The sequence below is a fragment of the Podarcis muralis genome, chromosome 8, assembly GCF_964188315.1.
Source record: "Podarcis muralis chromosome 8, rPodMur119.hap1.1, whole genome shotgun sequence".
In the NCBI taxonomy this organism is placed as follows: domain Eukaryota; kingdom Metazoa; phylum Chordata; class Lepidosauria; order Squamata; family Lacertidae; genus Podarcis; species Podarcis muralis.
In genome coordinates this window covers 55,747,308-55,758,296 of record NC_135662.1, presented here as the reverse complement: position 1 = coordinate 55,758,296, position 10,989 = coordinate 55,747,308, and the positions used below count along the sequence as shown (strand labels likewise).

The 10,989-nt window shown below is 46.4% G+C and overlaps 1 protein-coding gene across 3 annotated transcripts in view; it reads left to right on the top strand.

Annotated features, from left to right (window-relative positions):
• Nucleotides 1–8,455: 8,455 nt before the first annotated feature.
• MBP (myelin basic protein) overlaps nucleotides 8,456–10,989 on the top strand; it is a 95,792-nt gene continuing 93,258 nt past the window's right edge. The window contains exon 1 of one of the 3 annotated variants that reach the window (XM_028737497.2): nucleotides 8,456–9,021. In XM_028737497.2, the coding sequence (XP_028593330.1) occupies nucleotides 8,965–9,021 (57 nt within the window). In that variant the 5' untranslated portion in view covers nucleotides 8,456–8,964. The remainder of the gene's footprint in view (nucleotides 9,022–10,989) is intronic. The other 2 variants (XM_028737495.2, XM_028737496.2) reach the window with 2 other exon arrangements.

The following is a 10,989-nucleotide window of genomic DNA, read 5'->3' as shown; positions in this document are numbered from 1 at the left end:
TGGATGCACACAACAGTCCAATAATTCCAGATGATTTGTGCTGCTGAATGACTGGCTGTCATTCGCCTCCTTCCCTGCCTCTTCTATCTTTTCTCCACGTCAGTGGAGGATAACTATTCTACACATTCTTTACTGGTGCAGAAAGGCAGGTGTGCTCAAGTAGTTGAAAGAGTTATCAAATCAAATACCTTTATTGGCATCACAGTATAAAACATGTCAGGTCACTGGGATAATTAAAAGGACAAGGGTGAAGCTGAGATATTCTGCTTCACCCTGTCTGTGCCCCCAAAGGATGGTTCGTTGGGAACCCTTTTGGGTAAAATTGTGGCTAAAAAGGAAGCTACTAAAGCAGTGATATCTTTGTCCTGATCTGCCAGGAGAAACCTCATTATAGGCCGGAGGTCCAACATTTTGCTCAGCATCAGTTGGCAAGGTCTATTGTGTAGAGAGCAATCTAAGAGAATGTGGTCCATTGAATTAGGTACTCCTTGGTTGCAGGCACACAAATGGGCTTGATATGGAGTATGTGAGCATCTACCCTTGGTCAATGTAGAGGGGAAGGCATTTAATCTCGCAAGTGTAAAGATAGGAAGGGAGTAGTAGATCCTTTAGATATTTGGCACAGGTTCTGTAGGGTGTTGTAATACCTAAGGCCTCCGAAGAACAGGATCTTGGAGTATGAGGTAACAAGCGCTGTCTTTTGTGGTGCTGTCTTTCGTGGTGCTACTTGATTATTTGGAATACGAAACTTTTGTCACATGCTTCAAGGCTCTCGAAAGCAATGCCCAAACTACGGATTTTATCTTGAATTGCTTTAAGAGCGTTAAATTTGAAAGACCCAGGTTCAAGTTACCTGTTCTGTAATGAGGTTCACCGGTGACTTTGTACCAGTTTCTGTCAGTCTGGCCTACCTCAAAGGGCTATTATGAGGAGAAAAGTCAGGGGTGGGGAACCCACAGGTCACAAGCTAGATCTGGCTCACAGGCAGATTTTTGAGTCTCTTCCCATCCATTCACTGGTTGTCCTCTGAGTACAAAGTTGTCTCCTTGTGAAACAATAAAAAACAACCATCAGTTCCTGCTTGCACTAGTTTCTCTTAGAAGATGTTTCTCTCATCCCTCACAACAGAATGTTACTGTCTAGATATTATACCTGTCTCTCCTTCACCACTATTTACAGAGATGTTGCATTCCTTCCCTACTTCCCTCACCACATGCAGAAGGGAATGTCTGAACCAGAAGACCCCACATTTATGTGAATGCAGGTGATGGCTTTACCCTGGATAATGAATGGTATCAACTACCCTTACCTGAACCATTTGGAACCAGTTACAGAAAAATTCTGGCAACTTCACAAAACTACTAATAACTGAATAAACTTGTAGCACCACACAAAGTCTGATTGGGTGGTATAGCTACATGGGGAGACCAAGTGATACTAAGCAAACCTATAAAAGGAACTGAGAGGCAAAACAAGACAAATTTAATTAAAAATTAGTTCTCAGGAGGATGGAGACACATAGAAAATGTTTAACAAGTTCAAGAGGATGACTTCAGAATTGAAAGAACCCTTGCTGAACCTTGGGTTAGATGAGTAACAATTTCCAGTGTGTGTGTTGTTATAGTAGGGTTTGAGAGTAAATTATCAACCCACGTATAATGACTTGAAGCTATTTTATTTTGCCTTTTGTTTTTCTTACACTGTTTTCTCATAGGATGAAAGCAAATCGCACACTGTTCATACCTAGCTTTTACTTAGATGGCATCTTATTTTAAGGAACTTGATGAGCAGGTACTAACTTTCTATGGTTTCCTCAAGTGTTTTGGTGTCTGTCGGGGCTGAACCCTGTGATCAGTGGCAGTGCCATGAATCGTTGCAGATATCCATCCTGAAGGTCAAAGCAGGGTGTTAGCAGCCCGAGATAAGCAGTTGTGCTTTAGTCTCTGCCTCCCTCTGTTTTCTAGAACTGTATTTAGACTGTATTGTGCTTTAACAGGTAAGCACAAGCTCAGACTCAGTGACCCGGATCTGCAATTTTAGTGGATCCGGGAGCATTTGTGCATTGCAAACATGAGCCCTGCAGAGTGCAGGTGTGGAAAGAGGGAGACTGAGTGAGATGCAGGCACACTGGCCAAAACACAACTAGGGCAATCAGCTTTGGCAGTGCCAACCACCTAACATGAGTGGAATCAGAATCCTAGTCCCCTTCCCATCTTGGGATTCCTGGTCTGCTTCTCTCTACCATGGCCACATGACCCAGAAAGCTGTCTGTGGGCAAACACTGGCTCCCTCGGCTTGAAAGTGAGATGAGCACTGCAACCCCATAGTCATCTTTGACTATCCAGGGGTCCTTTACCTTCTCTCTACCAGTACAAACAAATCCATCTAGCAGTAACCTTATCCAGCCCACGTTATCAGTTTCTCCTCAAGAATATAATGGGGTACTTTGTCAAATGTCTTGCTGACACCAAGATGCACTATATCCACAGCATTCCCCTTACAGGAATTTACTTAAAGGAAAGCACAGTCAATGACAACTTTCGAGAATTGTGAGCACTCAGGGAGGCTGTAGAGTGCAGACCACTGGAGAGATATGAAGAATGAAAGAAAGGACATTCACAACCCTCTACATTGAAAGTAAGGTAAGCACAACAAAAACCTGTGTGAATTTCACTGGCATTTCCCCTCTACTTTGCTAATTTTTGAATCCAATTTCTTTTTCTTGTTAGTTGATGGAGAATGGTTGGAGAGGAATTGCAGGAGAAATTTTCATCACAGCATTTCCACAGGGAGCAGTAATTGCCAGATCCACTTGAGTAATGCAATTGTCTGTTTCAAATAGCTTACATCACGTTCCACCTAAACATTATTTCTGAATTGTTATGTAAATGTAATAACAGCAAGCAATTTATCTGTCATATCACATTCCTCACTGACCCAGTCCCTTTCCACTCCCTTCTTCCTGTTGAATGCTGGGAGAGATTGCTAAGGCTATATATTGTTCTGATGATAAGTACTGCATGACATACCCCGATGCAAGAAATGAATGGACTAATAATGAAATTAGAATGAAAACGAGCAGGAGAGAGAAAAGGTGGTTGGGACTAATGATGGAGATTGCCAACAGGATCTGACAGCGATCAGGTTCCATATTGTCAAAGATGTGTAAACAGTTCTCAGAACAAAGATAAACTATTAGGACTTCCCCCCTCATATGGGGACAGTATCTGCCATCTTGTTGATTTATAAAGTACAATTTACATATTGATTACCTCCCAGCTGCTTTCTCTCCCTGAACCAACAGCCTCACCTGGCAAACCAACCTCTCTTTTTTCAATTCTAATGAGGGGTTGCTGTTTGCTGAAGGAACTAAATTCATGCTTATTTTTATTTAGTTGTTTATTCAAAAGAGAAGAATAATCTGCATTAGATTTTACACAGGCTTTATTTGAAGAATGTATAAGCAGGCTTTCCTATATAGTTCAAGGTGGCTTACAAGAACATTAGAAACAACCAAGTACAAGCCAATGGGTCTTACTCCTGCATAAACACATGTAGGATTGCTCTGTTAAGCCCCTATGGGGCACCCATCAGCTGCACAGGTGTGACTTGGTGTAAAGCAGATTTTTGTCATCCCATGTTCCCATCAGACCCAGCAATCTTGGCCAATGGGAGTTATAGCAGCATCTGGAGGAACCACAGCTCCCCACCCTGCTGTATACCTTTGATCCCTTATACTAGGGGCAAGAGTGTGGTTTTGGCTAGGGGGGGGGGGAAATCAGATATCAGAGTACAATATACAGAGCATAGGGCTGATATCAGAGTACTTTGGTATTTTGCTGTAAATAACAGGACCATGAAATGTAGTTAAACTAAGGAGGCTGCTTTTCTGGCTTTCTTTACATGATCTTCAAATGACATTACATAAAAGCATATGTAAAGCCCAGCTGAATCAGCACAATGGTCCATCAAGTCCATCAGTCCATTCTCACAGTACCCAATCAGATGCACAGGAGAAGCCTGCAAGCAGAAATATGGCTCTCAGGTTGAAAAGGTTCTCTCACCCTTGACTTCGACTAATCGGCTTGTAGCGCAAACACGAAGCTTTTCCCATTCAGAATTGTTCATGCTCACCCTCAACATACCACTTTCAATCTAGATTGATTCTGTATCCTGCCACCCACAGGCATATCATGACTTGATGTGCATTTGAAAACCCTCCCCCTGGTTTGGTTATTCATGCCTTTTTTGCCCTACACATGGTCCAGGTAAATGAAGGAGGATGTGGTGATTGTGATTCTGGTATACGCCCACCATCCATCACTGGGCAGGTGTGGATTCATGCAATTGCCTACATGTATTTTCAAGTGGGCACACTGCATGGTAGTGCTGGATCAATCTGCAGGGAGCTTTTGTTTTTGGAATGAAATAATATTCTCAATAAATGCTTTTCAGGGGCAATAGATCTAAATTGTGTGTGGACTATGTGTGTGAAATATGCACACTCTGTTGTTTCTAGAATAAAATTTGTGTACACAGCCGGTCAGATATCACCCTTAGCCTTTAAGGATTTTTTCTTATTTTAACAGTAACGCATACACACCACATTTTTTGCTTGCGGTGAGCAATGTAGTGAGGATCACAGGATCCAGGAATGAGGACTTCAAACTCAAAGGCAGAGCTTACATCTATGTTTTAGATTTTCAGTACTCGGTAGGAAAGCAACCAGGAGCAAAAGGCTTTCTGAAGTGTGGGGTGCTTTCATCTTCCAAATCTCAATACCTTCTTTCAAGAGTGGAAGCTTTTGGGGATTATTTTTGCTCCTCTCCTATTTCCTGGAAATAATCAATGGGAGCATAAAAGGAAGTCTGTGATCACAAACCAATCACATTCCAATGTTTTCACCTCAGTTTACTTCCACATAATATGTTTGTGATCCAAGTGCAATTACTACAAGTCTCTCAGGAAAAGGTGCAATGCTATTTTTTTTACTCCAAGTTCTTGGTCTGAACAAATGCAATACTTCTGTCCATATATTTTGCCATTGCTGATGCAGTTAGCATTCCTGGAAAACTCTTTAGCTTAGGGGTTATTATAACAGAGAATTTGCTCCAATAAATTACCATTGGGGAGATTATATTGTTCAACCTGAGCAAACACCTCTGCATTTAAGAAGGAGTTGGCACCCTGGAAATAAATTGAGCCAGCGACATTCTGAAAAGAATTCACAACCCCATCAAAAACCTACAATTCCTTGGAGAAGCCACTCAGTTAACTGTTGCTGCGATATACTAATGGAAAGCTGAACCCAAAGGAGGGTGATGAATTATGATACTTTTCTGAGTTTTCCCCCACAACAAACAAAACTTCTGTTTCTGTAGACTCTTTCTAAGCCCAGGTAATAAAATCCTTCATTTTATTATAGCGTTGAAAGGTGCTCCCCCCCCCCCCAGTTTTAATTATTTTTCCCTAAAGGGATAAAAAAAAATCCAAGATATATTAGGTACCTTAGGGTACCCCAGTTTGTAGTCATTTCTAAGACTGGGTATATTTGTAGGGATCATTGTTTGAATGAAACTAAGGCTGCATTTGGGTGTTGCTCTCTCCATGAGCAGGTGCTCCTGTGCTTTCTTCCGGGTTTCACTCCTGCACTGACATGCACACCTGGCTCCAACTCCAGGTTGGATTTTTGCCCCGGCCTTGTGCTTCAAGCAGCCTTAAACCCTTTAATCAGATGCCGGGATATTTGCTCATTAAAACATTTGTTCAGTGTGAGTTGTGGTGAGCCTGAAGCATTGGTCTAGGACGGTGAAGGAAGGGATTGCCACAAGGGTTAGCCAATAAGCATTCTGCACAGACAGACGAGGGAGGTAGGAGAGAGGTGGCTTCCTGATTATTACAATGACTCTCCAACTTTGCACAACTGGTCCGAAACCCCCCATCCCACCCCATTGCTCAAGCCTAAGTCCTTGCACTGACTGGACAGTTACTTAGCATGCCATTGGATGCAAGCCAATATACAAAAATACAGCAGAGACTACCAGCCCTATCCCCCAGATGCAAAAGCATGCATTTATGGCTAGCAGTAGCACTCTTACTTCTGCTGCTATTGATTGATTAAGGTGGAGAGGAAACAAACAATCTGTGCATCCCAAAGTCAAGCCGCATCACTCAAGGATCATATGAACTACTAGATGATCATAGAGTTGGTCCCTTCCAACTGTATGATTTTGATAATCCTCGCCTGCCTAGTAGGGGCATCATCCCAACCAATGACTCATTGCCAGTTCACCCATGAACTATCATCAACTCCCTGGTTTATTCAACCTCATCCACCCCACCACTGATTTTAGACAATCATTCATGGAAATCGCCATCCCCGGATCTAGCTAAAACAAGGAATAAAGCCTGATGTCATCACCATTCACCCTCTCAAAATAGACAATATGCAGACATGAGTGGTTTATCTCCACTGTAGGTTTAACACCTTTACCATGTCGTTTTGCTTTGTTTTGAAAGTGTAAAAGCAAAAGGGGAAGGAAAAATATTCCTGTGTGTTCAGTCCTTTGGGTCAAGATATATACTAGTGAAGAACAGGGCACAGATGGCATTTTTGAGTCATTAAAATAGCAACATGCAGTTTTGCAAGCAACAGGAAGGATGCAGAGGAAATGACACTGGTGTGTGTGCCAGATGCATTGAGCAGAGATAGCTTCCGAGCACGGGTGCCTCCTTCTTTGAAGAATTGCTAACACCAGCACAACAGACATTCTGCAATATACAGTGTTTGAGTATTAGGAAGAAATTCTGCATTCTGTATGTGCATGGATGAAATGGGAGGAAGAAAGTGTGGGAAGAGCACTGGAATAGGGAGCTTGGGGATATTGTAGAATCCATGGGTTGTGGTCAATAAAATTATACTCTTGAGTAGACCCAATGAAATTAATAGATGTAAGTTAGTCATGTCCATCAATCTCAATAGGTCTACTTTGATTAGAATTTAGTTCACTACAACCTAATGTGTCTTTTGGAGTAGGGTTGGCCACACTTTTGGTTGGAGTCTTTTAAGTCAGGAGTGTGGAAACTGTGGCCATCCAGATGTTGGAGGACTACAACCTCCTTCACTCCTGCCTGCTGACTGGGGCTGGTGTGAACTGGATTCCATCAGCCTCTGGAGGACCACAAATTACCCATCCCTGATTTAGACAGACTCAGACCAGAAAGGAAGCCCAAGGAGACCATGGATGGTTTGTCAGGGTCATTTCGAGTCCTGTGGACAAGACTGCAAATGGAAGGGAAGGCAAAATGGGTCGGCAGTAGTAGTTCTGACTCCAGTTCTGCTGTACTTCCTGGATACAACAATTTTCTGTCTGAAGATACACGTTTGTTCCTCTGGTATTTTGCCAACCTTTTTTGCAGACCTGAACTGATTCACAAACTACAGGCTCAAACCCACGACCCTGAGATTAAGAGTCTCACGCTCTACCCACTGAGCAGGTCTTAGGTGAGGGCAGGTGAGCAATCAAGCAGAGGCAACTTTCTATTTCTCAGTCCTTGCTAGAGAGAAGAGACACCCACTGCCTCCTCTTGTTTCCCCCTCCATGTAGGACTATGGGAAGGGTTGGATTCCTTGGCTGAAATCTCTACCAAAATGCAATCCAGGAGAAGCAGTTCAGCAGCAGAGATGTGCTTTGCATGCTAGTCTGGTCCCCCATGTCTCCAGGTAAGGCTGGGAGAAACCCTTGCCCCAACTCCTGGAGAGCCACTGTAGACAATAGGGAGATAGTCCTTCCATGACCACCCTTCTCACCTTGCAGAGAGAGAGAGGTGAGAGAATGTGAGACAGCTGCTCAGAACATACAACCATAGAACTGTCGAGTTGGAAGGGACCCCAAGGGTCATCTAGTCCAACCCATTGCAATCCCCCATGGGTCCAATCCTGCCCAGAAAGTAACTGGAAGTAGGACCAGTCACTTCCTTGCTTCGCTCGCCAACTTTTCCGCTCCAAACACCGGAAGCGGCAGAACTCTAAGCAGAAGGCACCATGGGGTGGGGTTGCAGGGACTTCCTGTGGGGGGGGGTGTTTCTCTCCTCCCCCCCCCATCCTTTCCAGCCCCTGCTGCAGCGCAAGGCGAGGATTCAGCTTTGTTCCTTCTGTTCACCCGCTGCTTTGCCTTCCAAATAAACGTGTCAGTGTAACGTGTAGCTCGACTTCAAAAGGGGCGGGCGGGCGGGGGGAGTGCTCAACCTTTCCTCTGCCCCCGGGAAGGTCCGATCCAGCGCAGAGGGTGCCTTCTCCTCCTCCTCCTCCCTCCCCCGCGCCCCTCCCCGCCGTGTTGACATTCGCGCGCCTCACTCCGTCCTTCCTGGTTCGGGAGGCGGGCGCGAGAGCCCCACCCCTCGGCGCTCGCCAGCTCCGCGCGCGTCCTTGCCTGGGCGAAGGTGCTTCTTGGAAGGGAGGCTGCGGCGAGCAAAGACCCCGGCGGCTGGCAGGAGGAAGCGGAGGAGGAGCGGGAGGCTGACCCCGAACTCGTGGGAGGAGGCGAGAGAGAGAAGGCGCTTGGGCAGCCACCCCAAGCCGGCGCACGCGGGCGCCCCTTTGGAGCTGCCCACCTGAGCGCACGGGACAGGAGCGGCGATTTGATTCGCGCCAGGCCACGCTTCCTGCGGAGGGAGGAGGAGAGCGGCGCCTTCCAGCCTCGTCTCGCTTCGTGACAGCGCTGACCGAGCCTGAGAGGGAGCAGATCCGAGGGGGATCTCCCCCACCCACCCAGCCACCCCCTCGCCGCCCGCCCTGCTCCTGTCGTGGCAGCTGACGAGCCGACTCGCCCTGACCTGCGGGGTCCCCCACGCCGCCTCCGCTCTTCCCCGCCGCCACTCCAAGTCGCCTTCCTCGCGTGGGTAGAGGAAGGGGGTCTCCTCCGTGTCTCCACGCCCGCCCGATCCCCCTCTCCAGGGGGGTGGATGCTGCAGACCCCCGGGAGCCTGCGAGGCCAGAGCGCGCGACAGAGGACACCTGGGGTGCGTTATTGGGGCGCGGGCTGCGCCTTCTTTTGTACTCTTTTGTGCATTTGTGTGTGTCACTGTGTGTGTGTGGGTTTGTGTGTGAGAGAGATAGAAAAAGGGTGGCGCGGCTGCCGCTTGATGATAGCCACAATCTGTCTCACGTCTGTCTGGCGGCTCTGCGCCCAAGACGCGGCGCGGATCAGCCCGATCGTGGAGTATGTCGTGTGTGTTGTGTGCCTCTGTGTTGTGATCGCCAGGGGCTATAGTGGAATTGCTGGCTGGATCCCAGGCAGGGGAGAAGGCGGACTTGTTGTCCCTATCGATGTTGTGGCCTGAGGCTGATAAATAAATTCAGGCTACTACCAGCCTTAAGGGGCGCAAGCTGGTGGCACACGCCCAGCCCTTCCCTAATCTTTCTCTCCACTAAGGTAGTCGACTAAAGCTTTCCCAGCGGTAGCTGCCAGAGTCGCGGGGGGGGGCATTGTGCGCGCCCTTTGTGCCACATCTGGCGTTATGACATGCATTTCCCGCTCACCTGAGAAGGAGTTACGAGGCCTCCCGCAACGGGCCTGGACTGTGGCTGATGAAATGGGAGAGTAAACCTGCATGTATTGCTCCACGCTGCCTTGGGTTGTTGCATAAGTGGGCGGGTTGTAAATATTTTTATGAATAAAAATTAATAAATATTGTAACATGCCAGGGCATGAGCTGGAGAGGAAGTGTTGCAGGAAAGCAGTAACCGGTTTGCAGCACAGAAGTGTAGTTTTTCTCATTCCGGAATCCTCAACATGCTGCTTTCAAGCTAGATCCGTTCTAGACTTGATACACATTTGAAATCCCTCCCCTGGATTCTGTTCCCCGCGCCTACACATGCCCCAAGTGAATCAAGGAGGAAGTGGTGACTGTGATCTTGTGATGATCCCACCCATGATGTCGTTGGGCAGGTGTGGATACACCACCCATGTCTCAGATCACCTACAGATGTTTTCAAAAGGACACACTGAGGGGTACTGCAGAATCAAACTGCAATGAGCTTTTATTTTTGGAAGGAAACCTGCTTATCAGAAAGTGCTTTTGGGGGGCATTTCTCCACTGAAGATCTAGATTGTTTGCGGACTACATAGAAAAAGGCAAGGACTCTGCCTCTATTGATCCTAGAACAAAATGTTGTGTGTACACATTCTAGTATTGCAGAAGGGATATATACAAATGGTTGCAAGAGAAAGTGGGGTGAGCTGGGAGGCCCTGATCTCTTGTTGTTGCTGGCTATGCTGCTGCTGCTTTGAGAGTTTTGTATACTTAAATGAGATGAAAAGTGTCTAGCCAGCCTATGTGATACTCTTCCCGATACAATATAACAATTGTGGGAGAATAACAATTAGAAGAGACTGTGTTGCTTCAGGGACTACTCATAGGATAATGAACATGAAACTCTTGCCCTGAGGAAGTTCAGAGGAGCTTAGAGTGTGCATACTCCTCAGTCAAGCTAAGTTGGTCCAATAGGAGGAGATAATCAACTGTGACATATAATCAAATGACAGAGGAGGGAGTTCACCTCATTTGGCAGTGGACCTTCCGGTTTATAAACTCGTTTGGAGTTTGTCCTGGTCATTGACTGCATGGGAGACCATCTGGGAATCCTGTTGTAGGCTGCCTGGAATTCCAGGATGGAAGATGCCAAGCAGAGGCCTGCTGGATCAGACTAGAGGCCTGCCTACGCCAGCATTGTGTTTCCCACAGTCACCTGCACAGGTGGGAAGCCCACAAGCAGGAGATAAACAATAGGCCTCTCCTGCTGCTGCTGCTGCTCCAGGACAATTTGTGGTACAGTATTCAGAGGTATGTTGCCTTAGATCCTTAAGGTACTATACAGTATATAGCTAATCCCTGCATGAATTTGTCTAATCCCTTTTAAAAACAGCCAAAATTTGTGGCCTATACCACTTCTTGAGGTACCAAACTCCATAGTTCAGTTATGTGCTG